The sequence below is a fragment of the Rhea americana genome, unplaced genomic scaffold (assembly GCF_003343005.1).
Source record: "Rhea americana isolate MKP2758 unplaced genomic scaffold, rheAme1 scaffold_50, whole genome shotgun sequence".
NCBI lineage: Eukaryota > Metazoa > Chordata > Aves > Rheiformes > Rheidae > Rhea > Rhea americana.
The window spans coordinates 5,372,092-5,391,459 of record NW_028186646.1 but is presented as its reverse complement, the minus strand read 5'-3'; the positions used below and the strand labels follow the sequence as shown (position 1 = coordinate 5,391,459).

Genomic DNA, 19,368 nt, shown 5'->3' with positions numbered 1-19,368 from the left:
CGGCTCTGCGCGCCGGCTGCTCTCCGGCGTTGGCGGGGGGAAGCGCCGGTGTCTGGAAATGCTGGGATAAAACCAGCCGGTTAAGCCCTTCGAAGAAGAAGAAGGGGGACGGGGAGGGAACTCTTTCATCCGCCTTTTTCCATTTCTGCTCGTGGGTTGCACAAGTTTGGGTATGGAGCCAAATCGCTTGGTTTAACCTGTTCCGTAGCTGCTTAAAGATATTTTGAGATCAGGGGAGGCTGGGTGCTACTTCTCCAGAGTTTATTATCGCAGCGCTAACACCAAATAACTTTCTCTTCCTGCAAAGGGTCCCTTGCATCCACCACTGCAGCCCCAGCCCCAGCCTCAGCCCCAGCAGCACCATCACCAGCAGCAGCAGCAGCACCATCACCAGCAGCAGCAGCAGCAGCACCATCACCACTTGCAGGGCCCCCCGCAGCCCTTGATGCCCATGAACCAGCCCCAGTTCCGGCCCCACATGCCGGCCACTCAGCAGCAGCCCAATAACAACCGGATGCAGTGCCAGCAGCGACAGCCCATGAAGCCCAGGCATGTGAGTACTGCTGGCATCTGGGTCCCATCTCAGGCACATGTAACAGGCATGTAAGCACAGGTTTCGAAACCCACGAGTGAATTTGCTCCGGTGCAGTGTGTTCTGTTGCTTGGTAGGTTGGGGTGATGCAACAGTTCCTATGGAGCAGCGTCTGTAGCTGTTCCGTATGATTGCAAATCAGAACAACTACTTTGCTTAGGAAAATAAATCACTTGGTGAAAGGCACATCTGAGAAGCATGTAAACGAGTGAGATTAGCTTTTGCTAAAAATAAAGCTGTTGTTAGAATGTTCTCATTTCTGTAACTTACCTTAAAAATAGGGTTGCTATTTAAGAAGACTTTTTGCCAAACTTGGAAGCCTAACTTAATCGTAAAAAATCTGAAAGAGGAAACACTTTAATCTTGCTTGTTGTGGAAGTCTTTGCATTTTTTTTCTGCTTTTCAGAACACACCCTCCCAGAATATTGTCAAGCGTTCCAATCAGCAGCTACAAACAACTGCTCCAAGAAACAGCAACTTGCGTGAGTTGCCAATAGCTCCGTCACATGTGATGGAAGTGAGCAACAACAGGCGAACTTCTACTCCAGCTGCTCAGGTCAAACCCATTACCAGCACTATGTCTGCCACCAAGCCTGTAGCTGGTATTGGAAACTCACAGGGAAGGCCTGAGATGAAAGCTAAAGCAATCACACCAATGGGCCAAACAAAATCAGAAGTAAAATCTGAACCAGAGGTAAAGTTTGGTTTTGTTGTTTTTCTGTTATTTGTGTTTTTTGGTGCTGCTAGAGGCCTCTCTGCTGAGTAATATTTTCCTGTTTAATAAGATGGCAAGAACAGTCTCCACTAACAAAAAAAGTCTGGAAGGTTGGCAAGGCTGTGGGGAATCTGTTTTGCAGGAGGAGGGTCGTTTCTACTGTGACAAGGCAGAGATTGAGGAAAGGCCCTCAACAGATACCAGCCTCTGAAATACCACTGAGTCTATGTTTATCTTGCAGCAATTCTGACCAGTATTTTTTCAGCTCAGCGTTTCCTCCCAAATCAGAAAACCTCTTTGCTTCCGTTTCCTGTGATATTTTATATCTCAGAAAAATGGTATATTTAGATAGCTGTTTTCCTAATGCTGTTTTCCTTTAGACTGTCCAGTCCTCTCTAGGGTCTTGAGCACTCTTGTAGGAAGTTGCTTCTGCATTGTCTAGGGAGTTCCTTCTTGTTGAAGAAGGAAATGCCTCGTTTACATAACATTTTGGCCTCATCTCTAATCTAGGAAAAATCAGAAATGCTCTAAATTTTTGGTTTTGGAAAAAAAAAATGCCTTTTCTGCTAATACTCTGCACAATTGAAAAAGAGATGCCTGGGTCAGGTGCTGTGAACAAGCGACCACTTCCCAGCACAGCTGCTCTTGGATGCTAGGAGAAGAGACTCCATGTGCACTGTTAATGTGAGAGTGGGGGGATAGGATTGTGCTGGTGGTGCTGTTTATACTGAACATCAGGAGATGCTAGAGAAACACGATGGTTAAATGAAGAAAAATTAATCTCAGATGGTTTCTGAATATTGGATTATTCTGAACAGAACTGTAAATCTTTATAGTTCAGCTGACCCTGAATTTTGTTTCAAGGACCAAATCTTTTTCAACAACTGTTGAAAGCTTTAGTTGTGATAATACTTTCTTCCCTTTAAGCTGCTGGTTATTAGCTTCACATTTTGTTCTTGAATTCGCTATGACCATCCCTAATTTCCACAAGTGAAGCACAAAAGTAATCCGTAGCTAGCAGTGTTTGACCTCCTGTGCACTTACTTTTCAACAGGAATATAAAAAAAAACCCACCATACTTCAGCTTTTCAGCTTTAATTTTGATCTTTTTTTTGCAAAAATGACTTAAGTAATCCCCTCCTCCTCAATTCGGTGTCTCAGAATAATCTAAGTCATGGAAAATATAGTAATTCTAGGAAAGTCTCTGTCTTTCAGGCCGTTACTACAGGTAAGTTTTGTAAGCCTATACAAAGCAGATATAGACCTCACCATCTAAGACATTTTATAGTTCTTTTATAATATGGTCATACGAAATTTAAGGCATTAGCCCTGAAATATCTCTGCCAATGTTTAGAAAAATGTACTGATATTTTTCACTCTTAAATCAATTGAAAAAGACAGCAGTCATCTTGTTCTCTCCATTTTAAATTTTGAATACATCCTAACCTAAATATACCCTAACCAACCTTAAATTAGCTAATTATATTCATGTGAATTCTTAGTTTTACAAAATTAAGCTTCCTTTTTATTTTTATGGTAAGGCTATCTTTGGAAACAAGTTGTAATATCTATTTCACATAGATTTTTGTAAAAGAGGTGGAAAAATATTTCCCTGAAAGAATGGATGTGTCTCCTAGTGCTTTGTAATATTAACCGTGACAGTAAAGCCTATGTAGGTACACTTGGCAATTACTGGAAGTGTGTCAGTGTGTGTATGCACACAGGGAACACTTCTTGTTTTGACGGGAACTTGAAAGAGAGCCACATGCTTCAAACAAGAGCGTAGTAGCAGTTGTTCCGTTTCAGCTGCGCTGCTGTGGCAGTCCAGTTCATTGGTGGCACTTATTGGTGCTTTTACAAACTGGTGATTGCAGTACTATAACTTTTGAGTATTTACTCTTTTCTTTATTTTTCACTATTGTAATGTAGGTTTGACACTTCTGTCCTTAAGGCAGACTTTAATGTTTTACAGTCTTTTTTACTTGCTTGTTTTCTTTTTTTTTGTTTGTTTGTTTGTTTTTTTTTCCATTAACTAACTTTATCCTATTCTTTTTCTCTCTAAAAAGATGAGAAATAGTTATGTTCTGTCACTTTTCTAGCTCTGTTGCTCATAACTGACTTAGGCAGGTCATTTTGCAAGTGTCTTCAACTGGAAAATTAAGACTAATTTTTTTTCATCCTTTTTCCTGAGGAGCTGTGACCGTATTTATGAATGCCGTAGCATTCAGGAACCACAGAGAATAGCAATATTGGCTATTAGAGGTTTTTTCTCACCTTCAAAATTCCAATATTTTAGAAGATTGCAACCTGAGTGACTAGAAGATAAAAACTATAGTTCAGCTTCCCTAATAGCATGCCTGTGTTCCAATTCCTTGGAGAATGCAAAACACTAACTCTTAAATGTCTATGTTTAGAATAGCTGTTATTTTTCAAGATTTCATTTTGTCAATGAAATTGGGAAAGACGAGCGGTGGCTGTTAGCCTAATTCTGTTCATGTTGAGGCTAGTTTAGGATGAGAAGAACTAAGCCATTATTAAGCATTTGTGTGGTTTTTTTTCCTTTTTTTTTAAAAAAGGCATAGAAAGATGATGTGAAGTTCTTTGCAAGAAATGAGATATTGGAACTTGGAATAGGAGGGAAATTTTAGAGCACTCATCCGTGTGCTCTAGGCCAAGGTGTACTAATATTGCCGCTTATTGCAATGAATACCACTAATATGTTTACAGACAACCTTTATATTTCATTCTCCCAAGTGCAGTAAATGTTGAAGTTGCATTGTTGAGTTTAATGTTGGTGCAGTTTATTTTACAGGACTTACAGTACATAAAATAGGTACTGTGTTAGGTTGTCAAGCAAATGTATCTGATTTTTTGTCTTTTTAGAAATTACCTGCCTGAAAAAATTGTGTCCAAGTCTGGGGGTTCTGTGGTTTGAATAGGTTTATTTTCCAAATTGTAATAATGGTGCCTTACTGTCTTGTGTTTAGAGAATTCATCTTACCACAGTCTTTTTCCAATTTGCAAGAGGGCAGTGTGCTTCTCAAGGTCACTTGTAACCTCATTCTTGACTCTTTTCCTGTTTGTCTGAGAAGTACAGCACCTATGTTTTGTAGGATGACTCACATACCCTGTTACGGATGTAGGAGCTTTGTCATCATGTGTAATGTGTATTTAGATGGTTTTTATTTAGGGTAGTTTGTGGTTTCGAACACAAGCAGCAAAATGATATAATTTGGGTCTGTATTTTTTACAAAGACTCGTCAGGAATTTTTGGACAAATGGTTCTAGCCTCTTGTTTCTAAAATTACAACTGAAAAACTGCAAATATGTTGAAGGCATGGGTTCATGTGTATATGCCACAGACCAAACTTTTGACTGCCGGTGTCCATTGGAAGCATCCCTTCTGTTCTTAGATTCATTCTGCTGAGGGACCCAAGTCGCTTTGGCTGCACAATTCCTTTTTTGTTTCTTGGAAGCAAGGCAGAATAGGTACACTCTGCAAATTGTGTGGCTCTGCATTTAATTTTGTTAACTAGTAATAAAACTTGCAGACCTCTAAAAAGGTCTTTTCTTTTGTGTTTTTTTTTTTTTTTTTTGAAGTTACTATATGAGAGGCAAGTTTAGTACTTGAAGCTACTGGTACTAGGCCTTAAGTTACAGCAGAAGCTTAATCTCTTGTTTTAGGGCATGCTAAAACATAGAGTATGATCTAGAACTATTACTGCTCTTCCTGCTGCTCTTTAACTGGACTCAGAAAAGTAGCTTGTAACATTTTCTTTTGGCACCTTCCATAAAGTCTCTTTGGACTTTAGCCAGAAGTTTTTCTTCTATCTTGAAGTTTGGCCTTCCCTCCAAACCACAATGAAATGTTTTGTGTTTAATCAAAGACAGACGAAGATCTCCACTTCGCATCCACAAGCCTTCTACACTGTAGCCTTTCCTTAAAAAAAAAAAAAAAAAAAAAAAAGAGCCATCTACAACATGCTATTTCTTTGTGCTGTGAACTTTATGGCGTCTTTGAAGGATGTCTGCTTTCTGCTTGTCAAAAATACTGCTTTTTTTTTTTTTGGCAAAATACTGCTTTTGGAGAAATCTGTCCTGAGTTCATTAAAGTAAAGGGATGAAAACAGTTAGCAGTAGGTATTGTGTACAACTTCCATCCTCATCCAGTCTGCTGTCTTGTCTTCCCTGTCCTTTATCTGATGAAGCTCCTAATAGCATAGAAGAGGTGCTCTTAAAGCTGATGAGCTTTAATTACCACTATTTTTGTCTTAGTAAGGAGTTTGCCACCCATTATGAATCTTTATTATTGGGACGTTGCACAACTAGTTCCAGTCAAATCTGACTGCTAATGCAAATATTTTGTTAATGAGCAAAAGGTTCTTTATCCTCTTTGGTGTTCCTGTAGTGGCAAGGGTATTTACAGAGGACTTAGCGGTAGTAGCAACTTGCTTATGGAGATGAAGGATTTAGGTCTGCTTATCCTATTAATGGGCTGATCTGCAGTAACCTCATAAGATGGGCAACTTAGTTTGAATGGCTTCAGAGCTCTTTGCTCTTGATTTCAAAGCTAACTCTTTAAGAGAGGATTGAGTTCATAGTATCCATATTAATCTACAAAACACTGAGTTAATACTTCTGGAAGAAAAATTCCAAATGATATTTGAGATCAAATTGCCTGAAGATTCTCCTAAGAGCATTCATCTAACTTCCTGTGCAGTGGCAATGCAGTTTGTCAGTCCTCTGTGTTTAATGCTAGTGCTGTTGATCAGTGTAGATTAGCTAGATCCAAGATGGGCTGTGTGGTCATGTTGGTCACAGTCCCTTAGGATGTTCATTCCTGGTCTGCTGGAAACCCCCCCCCTTTTTTTGGTGTGCCTCAAAATATGCATCTTTGTACTGCTATTATGAAGCCTTTGAGTTAGTGTTTTGTAGCAGATCATGAACTACATCTTCCAAGGCTTTCAGAACATGTTAGGTAATGATATAAGCAGACAATTTTGTGATGATGAAGGACAGCTGGTAGAAGAGCTGACCTTGTGCAGACTCTTGCAAATTGACACCCTTCAATTGACTGTAAGGGGAAAAAAAATATTGCTGGCTCCTAAGGTAAATTTGGTGCTGACTCACTGACATTCATCGAACCCATTTAGATAAAATACAGAGTAATCTGATATAAAACAAAGCAGGTGAATACACTGATTTATTAAGTTAAATGGAACGGGTTTTCTGTTTGGACCATTTGAATAATTTTGTGATATTTACTGTCTTTGAAAATGACTGAAATTTTTATTCATGGCATATGAATAAAAATCATAATAACAGCATGTCATCCTCCAGTCTAGAGGTTACCTGTATTTGCTTGTCCCGTGCTAGCTATATTTAATGCATTCTGGATGCTTGGATTCTTCTTATACTCCAATCCAGAATCTTTGATTTTCACTCTAAGGTTAAATTCTTCAGTGTCCTCTGTCCCTCACCCTTCCTCCTGCCCCCACAAACACACCCTACCCTTCTTAGTTTGTAGAAGTGTGTTCCTATTACCGTTTATCAAAGACCCATAATCTAGTCCTTTTAGTCATTAATTACCATAATTCTAGTCTGAAAACTATAGAGAAAGCTCAGAACCTTTTGGAATATGAAGCATTTTCCTAAAAAGCACAGATCTCATTCCAGAACTGTATCCCATATTACCAAAAAAATATATATAATTTTGTTGAATTTATATTTTAGCTATTGCTTAGATTAGACTTCTAGTATGAGACGTGCAGCTGTTGCTTAGTCACCATGGGAGTAATCCCTGTGGATAGGTACTCAGAGAAGAGTTGCATCAGGAGGAGACAAATGTTCAAGACTTATGCGTCTGTATTCCACAAATACAAACTACTATTCTTATTGGGCTGATATATCTGTGAACCAATGATACGGTTGGATTTGATCTGCTCTTCTTCCCCTTGGTTGGGGAGGATTCTGTGAGGTATTAGGGATAAAAGACACTTGAACAACAAAATGTGTTCCCCACATTTGGGTCAGATGCATGCAAAAGATGACAAGAGTTTGCACCCCAGTTACTACAAGATAAATAACTGCTCGTCACTGAGTCAGCTTTTGAGAAATGTTTTAGTGTTATTTATGCTGTAATTTACCAAAATGCAAAGTTACTTTGAGAGCCTATTCTTATTTAGACACAATCAATCTATCTTACTTAAAAATGGCATATTCAGCTGTTGAAATTTTAACTAGAGAATTGTAGAGACTGCTAAAAAATCTTTAACTGTACAAAATAAAAACAAAATTTATGAAACATATGCTTTATAATTAAAAAAAAAAAGTTTCTGATTGTATCACCAGAGCAATTTGATTTCTTTTCCAAGATGGCAATAATCTGCGTTTCCTCGACTCTGTCCATTTCACACCACTTTCATAAGAGCCCGTTCGGCCAAAGTTGAAGAAGCTTTAAAAAGGTTATTTGATAGCATATAATACTTTCAGAACGGCCTAGGGCTGGAATATTAAAGGCATTCTCTGTATACTATTAATATTCCAGCACTGCGTTTGGCAACATTTTGATTCTGAAGAGAGTGCATGAGTTCAAGGTCAGAGAGATTGACTTGTGCTGTTCATTATAACCAATTATTGTGTGACAAATGAGTTTGAGATCAGGCTGAAAATTCTGTGAGAAAAATCAATAGTTCTAATCAGGGCCTTTCAGGTCATTTACCACCCTACCTTTTGTTACTTTGTCAGAAAAGAGCAAGATAAAACCTGTGTGACAGTGGGTTGCCTCTGTATTGTTATTTTCCATTTGAAACATATTTTGATATCTTGAATTATATTAATAGTTTAATTGGTTTTAGAAACTTCTAAATGAGTTCCAATTTTTGACTTTTTCTAAAAAGTATTCTGATAAGATTTCTCAGCCGGTATTATAGCTTCTTTTTTTTCTGCCTAGGAAGTAGTATAGCTAAGTCTCCAACCCTATTTGAGCTGTTTGTCTCTAATGAATAGCAAATAAACCTTGCTAGCAGATTTGTGCCACTAATAACCGGGGCTTCACGTCAGGGGGAATTTCAAAAGCTCTTTAGAGTTGTGCCATTATGACAGCTTCTGAAACAAGAAGTTAATGTTATTTTGACCAAGCTGGGCATATGCTGAGAATTTGACAACTACATTTGTGTTCTCCTTTGCAGTATCCAGATGAAGATGAAGAAACTAGATTGTATCGTTTGAAGATAGAGGAGCAGAAGCGTCTCAGAGAAGAAATCCTGAAGCAGAAGGAGCTGCGACGGCAGCAGCAGGCTGGCGCTAGGAAGAGAGAACTGCTCGAAAGGCTCGCGCAGCAGCAGCAGCAGCAGCCTGCCACGCAGCCGTCCTACATGCAGCAGGAAGAGGAGTCCTGCGAGTTCCCCACCAACGGCAACCCTTACATACCCCACTCGGGCTTACAGACCAGGCCAAATGTGAAAAACAGACTCCTTGTTAAAAAGCAAGATATGGTAGTTCCACACATGCAACCCAAACCCACGGATTTCCCGCAGGTTGGGGCTAATATGCAGTATCAAGGACACCAAATGAAGCCGGTGAAACAGCTGAGGCCAACCAGAACAATACCTCCAAGTCAGCCTCAGGCATCGCCAAAGGTATTGCAGCCGAAGCCCGCCGCCGCGGCGCTGCCTGCAACGCAGACTGCTAGAGTGACTACAGTACCAGCCCGGTCCCAGGAGCTGAAGCCCGGTGTGAAAAGGACTGTCATGCAGCGCACAAACAGCGCTGGCGGAGACGGGCCCCATGTCGGCAGCAAAGTCAGGGTGATTAAGTTGTCAGGAGGGGTAAGTTTCCAAGGCTCGTCTTGTGTGTGTGTGTTGTTATGGTTGGTTTTGGTGTGGTTCAGTCGATGTAATCCCAAAATAAAAAATGGGCCTAAACTGAAAAGGGAAGTAGTAGGTTTAGGAGGCGTAATAATCTGTATTTTAGATTTTCAGAACTGCAAGTTATTAATGGCTATTCAGAAATGAAAGTTTGCTGTAATGCTTTACTGCCAGGCCGTTATCACTAAACTCGCATTGTCTTTTCTGAAACCGTACTCCCTGCGTTTAAGATCCTTGCAACCCGAGTCTGAAAGACTCCTCAGCTGGGATCATTTTGTTTAAGATTGATATCTCTAATAATATATGGGGGAGAGAGAGAGAGAGACTCCTATGGCTGGGCTGTTTTTAAGGTTCAGTTAAAAAGCCAGGCTCGGCTTATTTGATCGTTGAAGCCACATAATCTGGTTGTGTGCAAGTGCTGGAGTTAGTGTGTTCTCTAAGGCAGTACTCATGGGAAGATTTGTTTTTATTTTCTTGGGATGCCTGTCACAAAATGAATTTAAGCAGTATATTGCAGGGGATGTTTTCTGTTAGTCTGTGTTGAAAACATTACCATTTCACTTCTGCATCTAAATGAGATTTCCTTATCTTTTGATGAGGGGTCTATTATCTGCAGAGTGTCCCTTGAGCACTGGTGTCATGGAGGTGGAGGTCTCTCATTGCTGATCTTGATGGCAGGGTGCCTACTTAAGATTTTGGGGGTTTAGTTATAAAATATCTTGATTAAATTTCTTCTGTCGTAATGAAAGGACAACTTAATTTGTTAGGGCTCTGAAGCAACTGAGATGAGTGGGCCTAGCAAGATGGTGTTGCTAGTGTGAAATCTGTCCTGGGGCTCGTGCAAGGCAGAAGGAAGGATGCGGTGTGCTTAAGTGCTGGGGTGCCTTGGGGCTGGGTTCTTGGAAGAGCGCTGTTTAAACTTTTAAGACCATTAATTAGGGAAACTTGCAGAACTGCTGTTAAGTCGTAACAAAGTGAACACAGGAAAGTGTTAACAGGAGCTGAGCAAGGCCTTGCAGTTGAGCTTTACCCTCTAGAAGTGAGGGGAGAATTGAAATGCCAAAGCCCACTACTTTTTTATAAGCGTTTTTCTGCTGCTCTTCACAATTTTAAGCTTATTTAAGTTTTGATTATATAATGACCATGTGGTCTTTCACAATATTAACGTAAAGGATCTTACTGACTAAATAGAGCTGACAACCAGACCAGAGTTGGAGGATGTCTAATCCCCCAGGCGCAGTAACTTAAGTACAGAAGAAGAAGAAAGTACAAGAAGTTGAAAGAAATTGTTTCTGTTGGACTGAAAAAAATTATAAATATAATTGCAGGAATTGCAGTGGCCTGCAAGAAGTGTGACTGGGTTTGTTATTCATGAAGAATCGAATAAAGCACTCGTGCACGACTTCTGTTGTAACGCAGTAAAACAGAGCAGTGCCAGTTGCCACTAGAGCTCTTCACAGCAAATGATTGAGTGCCCAAACTAGCATTTACTTGGAAAAAAAAAAAGAAAGAAAAAAAAAACCATAATGCTCTTTCAGGAAACCATGAATGATTTGTTTCAGATAAGTCTGTTGGTAAGCAATAGTGATTAGTTTCATTAAATACATGTGTAACCCCTCTTTCACTGTACAATCAGGCTTGTTCTGTCTCTCAGCTTTGAGATAATGATTCTTTTTCAAGGTAAAGCAGATTTTTTGCGTATATCATATATAGTTTTTCTCTTATTGCCATGGCAATTTTCAGTTTTCCAACCATGGAAGACTAAAAACAAAACATTGCCATTAGCTGTTTAACTCTGATCAAGATAGTTGATTAATATTCTTAGTCATTTAGTGACAAGTTGAATCTACGTGACTTTGACCGCACAAAGAAAATGGAAGCATTGAGCAACCAGGGGGCAATCTTGTCTATTTTGACAGTATTTTAAAAAAGAATTGAAAGCTACTTGGAGTCTGAACCGTAAAGATCATAAATTGCACTTAGTTTCTAGTTCTGATTTTTAGCATTCTTACATATTTGCTACTTTTTACGCCTTTTGCCTCAACCCTAAATTAAAAACAAAAGCCAAATCTCATTTTCCTGCACCCTTCTTCTCAGCCTAAACTTTTCCTATAATTCGCTGCCTTTGTCCAAAAGGATGTTTAGCGTCTCTTACCTACGCGCGATGACTAGATCGTGTGGGTAAAGCAGCCTGGCAGCTGCGCTCAAATCTCATCACTTGTACCCTTTCTCCTGGTTTTAGCGCCCCTGTAGCAATGAGACGGTTTGTGATTAGACACAGTACGGGTTCCTTTTTGAAGCTCTCTTGGTTCGTGTAGGTAAGGACTTGGAAAGCCCCTTCCCTTTCGGCCAGCACAGAACACTAGCAGAGCTGTCTGCCGAGGAACCAGGGGAGACCAGGCCCGTGCTCGCTCTATCAAAACTGGATTCACCTAAAACTGGAGCAGGTAGCCCAGGCTCTTCCAGCCTTAGTGGGACTGTCCGGAGAGTAGGATCTGTGTCGATTTGCCAGCAATGGTTTTGGTTTTACTGTTAAGGGGACACATAGTATACTGGTATTATGTACAGGTACCGTCAGAAGAGAGTGTCGTCTTCTCTCGAGGACAGATCTTCTCCAATCTCAGCTTCTAACTATTTATTCTCATTACTGGGCACTGCAGTACCAGCGAGGATCTCTGACCTTCAGACAGAAATAGTTGTTGTTACTTAATAAGGTAAAAGAGCCAGCCATACAGTTCGACAGTGTTCTCTCATAAGATGATTTTGCTTTTCAAGTTTTTCTTTAAAGGAAATTTAAGAATTACTAATTAAATGAAATCCCAAGAACCTGTTTGTTTTTTCCAGTTTATCTGGTGTATCAGATGCCTTAATTCATTGTTGTTAACCTTCAAGAGAAAGAAAATGGTGAATGATTCAGCATTTCCTATATACGAGACTAAACCTGCATGTCAGAGTGACAGAGTGAATTAATTATGTTAGGTACCATTTTTAATGATTTTTGTCTGTTGATGCTCTTTTCCTCCCAAAATACCAGTACTGCCATCCTTTTCTAATACTGCTGTAATTTATGCAGGAATAGCAGTACAGTGGATAGTTTTCCATTTTAATGACTCCTTTTAAACTTTATGCTCCTGGAAATGAGACAATGCGAAGTTTTTAGCAGGTGATTTTTAATTTTTTTCCCTTCAAATTTCCAAGTGTCTTTTCATAGCTCTTACCTGGTTTATTGTTTCTTTGCAGCATGTCTTCAGATCAGTCCTTTCCAGATATAGGTGCCAGGGAATATTCTCTGAGGATTCATGTTAGCCTATTTTATTATGGAAAAGTCTGGCTCAGTAAATCCAAGATCTGAGTGAGAAAAGACACAATGAGGTTGTAGAATGGTGTTTGTTGGGAAGAAACACCCTAATAAATCATTTGTAAGCATGATCATAAAATTACAGAAAATAGGGGTGACAGCACCATAGAAATAATTTGTTCTGTCTTGAAGGGAGAATTAACTGTTTATCATTCATGGCAGATGACCAGCCTTTTTCATAGATCTCATTAACAATGTTTCCTTTGGTCATCCACTCTAGTGTCTAAATATCTGTGTATTAAGGAGGTTTTTTCTTACTGACCAAACTATACTTTTTGGCTGCGATTAGGACTGACTTCCCTCTTTGTGGTCGTCTGTCATTTTAAAGGTCTCTTAACTGTTTTTGCGCAGTCATATCCCTCAGCCTCTTCTGATAAGTCATGTTTTCTAACTCCTTGAGTGTTCGCGGTGGTCTCCGTTGGGCTCCCTGCTATCGGTCTGTTGGCAAATAGGTATAGTACCAAGTGCAACTGAATTCTTTCAGTAAATACATTAGAAGTGTCGCTAGTCCTAGAAGAACAGGTTTGTACCGAATGCAACCTTAAATATCTTAAGGTTGTATGAAACGTGCTATACTTGTTTTTCAGTTAATTGGAGGTTATGTGGGAAGTGATAATATCTTAAAAATCTCTGTCATTCAGCTATCTTATATTGTTATTGGGTGATTTCTCCCTAGCCAGAAACTGGTCTGCCTTGCTCAAAGTGATATATGTCTGTCCCAAAGACCTGAAATGCTGATTCTAATGCTGCGCCAAGAACACACCATTCAGTCTCTGGAAAGCTGCACAATGAGCTTTTTTTCATATGTATGTAAAATAAATTTCAATGTATCACATTGGATTAAAAGCAACATCTTATTAGTGATCGTAACTTCTGAAAACCTGGGATGCTTCACCTGAAAAAGCTTGAAGAAAGAATAGAATTGAAGAGTTGTTTTATCTGGAAAGCCTGTCACAAAAAAAAAAAAAAATCCTTGTATTGTAAAAACAAAAAGAGAATTCAAATGGGAGCTAGACAGCCTTATTTTTGTTTAGAGAAATTGAGAAGTGAGAGAGGTGAATATAGAGTTAAAAGTATGGGAAAAATGGGAGAAAAATATATTGATTAAAATGGTTCTTGCTTGATAATGTAACCTTATCCACCAACTTTGCTTAATGTTTGTACTTGGTGTTGCTTGCATATGTATGTTCAAGTTTAACTAATTAAAAATATTTGACTTGAAAGCTCTATAGCGCCTTTCATCCAAATATGTCAGGAATTACAAACATTAAGATTTCTAGCGTTTGCACGAGAAGTTCTCAAGGGAGCTCTTTGCCCAGCTCTGAAATGCCACCAGCCCCAAGAAGCAGAACAGAGGTGCTCTCACCCCACATGTTACTGTGACTTTTTCAGTAGCAGCAGAATTGCACTGCAGTTGCTTCATATGCCACCATTCGAAGGAGCAACAGGTGCAGAAAATTACCATATTTTATCAGAAGCGACTTGAAAGAGCATCAGAAGCCATTATATCATAATGCCCTAGTGTCATATTTGTCATTTATAGAGTATCAAAAGGGGCAAGACCTTTGGAGTAGTGTTAATGCTATGGGAAAAAGGACTCTGCCTGCCATGATCTGTAAAATTTCACTCTAGAAATATTTCACAAATAGATGTGATATTTCTGTTATGAAAAAGGTATAACTGCACAAAGTATTTAAAAACTAGTGACAAATCCTTGTTTCCTCCAATGGTTCGTATAGAGAGAGAATATTTTGACTTACAGTAGTTTTTTGGCAGAGGCAAGTGAGCCATCCTGGGCTATCTGGGATGTATTCAATGAAAGAGAAACATAAGGTCACATGTAGGCACTCTTAACAAGTAGGACGTAAAGTGACAGCAGGACCAGGTGCGCATAGCATTTTTATGGGTTTGCAATAAAAACCTCAAAAGGGGGAAGATGTACCTACCTAAATTGAATTTAGCTTTGATGTGGATAACTGGGAAACAAAGTGAAATAAAGTATTTCCCATCATAGACTGGAGAGCAGGTTTCTCCTTTTCCTCAAGAGACTGTTAAATTGTATATTGAAGTATCAAGAGCTGCCTTCTGAATACCCTGAAAGCAAGAATTTGGTATTGCTTACACTTTTGCTAAATCTCAAGGGAGAGTTCTTCTGCTGTTATAAGTGCTGTAGTGTGAAATTCGTATTGATGTGATTTTGGTGTCACGCACTATCTAGTAGCTCAGTTTCTTGATGGGAAATGTCTAAAGAAACCATAACAGCATTAAAAAAATGTTACCGAGAGAGGGAGCTAGTTTTCAAGTGAAAATTAGCTGAATGCAATCACCGAATTAGGAAAAAAAATGCACATTTATTAAATTTAATAGTTTGAGGAGTCACAAATGCCTTTGAATTGCATTTTAGGTTGAACTATTTAGAATAGCCCTCCAGGACAGGGATGGTTGTGAGTAAGGAGGATTTTGACACTAAGTAGCTGGAGGTGGAGGTATATGGAGAATTTTGATACTAGGTAGCTGGAGATGGAGGTAATGTGGTTTGTATCTGTGTTTCTAGCAGTGTTATCAAGGACTGCACAAGAAGCTTAAGACAACATAGCAGAAGTGTCCAACTCAGCCATTAGTTTTAAGGGAATATGAACTAGAAAAAACAAGAAGTGATACAGTAGATAGGGAAACTCCAGTTACCTTGATTTCAGTCCGTCATGTCTGTAACCAGCAGTCAGCAAGTGCATACCTGGCTTTCTTGTTAACTACAATACAAAATACAAGATTTTGATTCTAGTCTTGGTTCTAATTTAAGGTGGCTATTTTTTTTTTTAGGCAGGCATGGCTGATGCCACTACGATACTACCATAGCAGTAAGGTTGATGTCAAAATATATAGAGGAGGCTAATGTCATGCAGTGACTTACTCTCAGCTATGTAAGAGACTGCACAGGCTTTGAAGATGCCTTAATGCTGCTTAACTAGCTATATTTTTTTTGTTTGGTTGGGTGTTCTTTGGTTTTGGGGTTTCTTTGTTCATGAATGGAAGAGGGTGAGAAACGGGTGGTCTTGTGTTTAATGTTTTCAGATATAATGACAGAATTTGCAGGTTTTGAGTTGGTTTTTATCTGACTCGGCGACAGTCAGCTGAAGTAAGAGCAACATGCAGTTTTCTGGCAGCCCATGCTGTTTTTTTCTGACATGCCTGGTGCCCAACTGGAAAGTGCTCCCAGGAGCTTTGGGCAGCCAGCAGAGCTTGGAATCAGTGATGTTTGCAAACAGGAATCCTTTCAGTCAGCAATTTCTCTGCATTCAAAATTTGCGTGTCCATAACTCACTAGAATTCTCTGTACGAGAAGTGTCCTGGATCCTGACAACTGAACCCAGGAAGCTTTGACATCTACATTAGGGTGATATATTTTGTGGAAAGGAACATGGAAGAATCAAGATATTTCTGACAACAAAATACGTGCCAAGTCCAGAATTTAGATTTTACTGTAGCTTTGACATTGAATTTGGATGAACTACATGTTCCAAGTCTGTAGTTGTGTGAACTAGAAAAGCACATAGTCATGGTTCAATTTGATCAACTGTGTTTCTGTTGTTTCTGATGAAATTTCAGAGTAGCCTAGATATGGCTGGGGTTCTTTAATGGCTTTTGACCAGATCTTTGCCACACACCTTAGTTATTCTCTCAGGTGTATGAGGAAATACTTAAAGGTAAGAAGTCTGTTAGTACATGGGATTCAGTGGAATTAGTGTGTTTGGGTTTTTTTAGATATTTTCTTCTGCTCTTCTAAATTCTCATATATCATTAGGCACAGTAGAAAAGATGTCCTCAAATTATGGCTCACTAAATGCCTTTCTGCAGTTCAGCAGGGTATCTCTCTCTCTCTCTTCTTCTTCTTCTTTTTTTTTTTTTTTGTTTGTTTCTTGGGAAAAATACATATATATTTATGTATACATACATATGTACATGTATAAGGTTTGCCCCACACATAAGTTTTAGGCTGGGAAAAATAACTCACTGGTTAGCATGGAAAGTGTCGTTTCTGTGTGTGAAATGGGGACTGCATTGGTGGTTGAACCAGGTCTGTAGCATCTTTCGGTGTGTACTCTGACTTGAAACTGCACTGCTAGTACGTTTTAAATAGGTTGTCACTAATGAGTTGTCTGGAGTAGTGTATTCCAGCCTGGCTAGAGAGCAGTCGTGTGTTTGTTTGTTTTCTCCTAAGTATTGCCACTCCTGAATTTAAAAAGCCTTTAAGAGTGAGTCTCCAGGTGTTTTTCGTTGGCCGCTGACAGATTGAAGACAGCTCTTCAGCTGTCCCAAGCGGGTGCTTGGTGTTTGTGGGATTAGGCTTCCCCTGCCCGTGCGTGTCCCAGGCTGACAGCTGGCCATAGCGAGACATTTGGAGCACCAACTGAAGAGGGATGAGTAAGTTCTGGGGCTTTTGCCTTTCGTATGTATTTCTGGTAATCATAGAAAAGAATCCTATCTATTAGAGGGAAGGTTTTCGTGCTCTACACGGTTTTTGCTTTGACTTTACTGTTTTCATTTCTTGCCTCTGTTGTACGGGGATCACGGCTGGCTGTCCAGATGTCTGTCTTGTTGTACTGTAATCAATTATAGTACTAGTAAAAAAAAAAAAATACTTATGGAAATCTATATAGCTGATGGAAGAATACAATAATTAGCTTTTGCCCTTGAAGTGAATGAGTTTAGTAGCCTAATGGATGTTTGTTTGAGTTGGGTTTTTTTCTCCCCTTAACTACTGTGATACTTCAGAGGTACTCGTTTCTGGAAGTATTGACTATAACTAGTAGCAGATGAGATGTTCCTTAAAGGAAATCAATTATAGGACATTTTGAGATTGCGACTTTCCTGTAAGATTTAAACCTTCATCTTGTAATAGGCTGTTTGATTTACAGTGCATCTAAACACGGATGAAAATAAGGTGGGCACACTAAAGCATTTGTTTTTCTGTGTTACTTTTTACATAAATCAATCAATTTTTACATAATCATAGAGCTTATTTCCTTTAAGCGCTTTATCCGGCATGCACATCCTCTTACTGTTGGGTGATTTTTTTGAATTAGCTTTATAAAGATTACATGGATAGACGCAGCATTGTCGTAGTTAATAGAAACCTGTGCAGTGAGGTCTATGGGCTGCAAGATCACTAACAGTGCCACTGACAGTGAAGTATGGCCTTATCGAAAGGCGAATTCATAAGAGGCTGCCCTGGGACACTGCGCCACTGTCCTTCTGTGTACCCTGACAATGTTATCTGTCCGCTCAGTACCGAGTATCAAATGTCTGTCACGAGTACAGAAATTAATTTAATGTCACCTGAAGACATGCAATTAATCTTTTAGAGGTTTTCATAATACCTTTACAGAAAGAGTTGCCAGTTTGGCGGATTTGGATTTTGGGGTTTAGCGGAAGATAAGGAAAATTAATTTTTCATCAGGGTTAATACAAGCTAGCAGGGCCACAAAGGCTGAGAAAAATGGTTTGGGAATTTGTCAAGTGTTGTCACTCTAGAATAATGCTGCTTAACGTCTGATAGGTGTAATCAAGAGTTGAGATTTCTATAGAGGGGGATTAATCAATTTGCTCACTACAGAATGCAAGTTGGTGATACCATTCCTTCATGGGGTTTAAGAATGAAAATAAGATTTGATCTGTCAAATTGCAAGAAGCTCTGACAGTATCAATAGGCATTTTTATCAGTACATTTTAAAGCATTTGTTATAAATAAATTTGTCCTGCTAATGTTGGTGGCAAATAAACTTCATCTTCATTGTAAAACTGTCATAATGATTATGATAGAGTACAGAGCTGTAGCTTACTAAATTCAGGCAATCCTTCATAAAATTGTATTTTAAGAGTTTGTAATTTTGTATTTGACAGAATGATCTTTGTGTTTCTCAGGGCACAACACTAAGGAAAAAAATACATATAGAGAGAGTCAGTATTGAAGTACAGCCTTGACTGGTATCAGGGAATCTCTTCTAAAATGTGTCCTTTGAATTGCATAGTGTTTTTTTGAGGGGGGTGTTAGTCTGCAGATCAAGCTGTGCATAGCAGAAGTTTTAAAAATGTCCTCCATATAGCTCAAATCCTTTTCCTTATCTGTAGACTTTTGGGTTTTTTAATTCTACACGATACTTGAAACGAACTTGTGTCATCACTGCTAGTGATCTTTCATTATTTGGCATTTGAAAGACAGTTTTTGTGCTTTCACACAAACAGAACTCCTGCCATTTGCAGAAGGCATTTTTATTACTCCTGAAGTAACCAAGTAATTGCAAGCGTCATCCAAGAGAACGCTTTCCTTGCTATATGGTCATTCATGAAAGCAAACCTTCTGTAAAACTTGGAGATTCAAAGCTTGAAGGTCGAAGTGGTTTGTGATATAGAAATTAAGCAGTAGACAGTAACGGAAGCAAACTTTTACTTTATTGATTTGCAGACAAAGAATGAAATTTACTCTTTTGTAGAGGAAAACAGAGGAATTTGCATCATAAAATCAAAGCTTAAATCAATCTATTTCAGGTCTCAGTATAGGACTAACATGGACTCGGATGTATTCTACTTGCTTTCAGCACTTCATGTGTCAAATTGTATGAAGCAAGCCATATTGATGAGTACATACATTTCTGAAACATTGCCTGTATGTCCCAAAATGTTATAGAAAAATCAGATAAGAATATAATTTGACAAGAGAAGTCTTGAAACCAAATACCTCATTTCCTTCCTACCTATTTAAATTGGGAGATACGTAATGTAAGCTAATGAAAAATCAGAAATACAGAAATCAAGTTGTTAGGAAAGGAAAAAATTT

The 19,368-nt window shown here is 39.0% G+C and overlaps 1 protein-coding gene across 1 annotated transcript in view; it reads left to right on the top strand.

Moving 5' to 3' along the window:
- Positions 1 to 19,368, top strand: part of RBM33 (RNA binding motif protein 33) — a 97,047-nt gene that overhangs the window by 58,118 nt on the left and 19,561 nt on the right. The window contains exons 13-15 of the mRNA XM_085317717.1: positions 300 to 553; positions 999 to 1,286; positions 8,498 to 9,136. Coding sequence (XP_085173843.1) covers positions 300 to 553; positions 999 to 1,286; positions 8,498 to 9,136 — 1,181 coding nt within the window. The remainder of the gene's footprint in view (positions 1 to 299; positions 554 to 998; positions 1,287 to 8,497; positions 9,137 to 19,368) is intronic.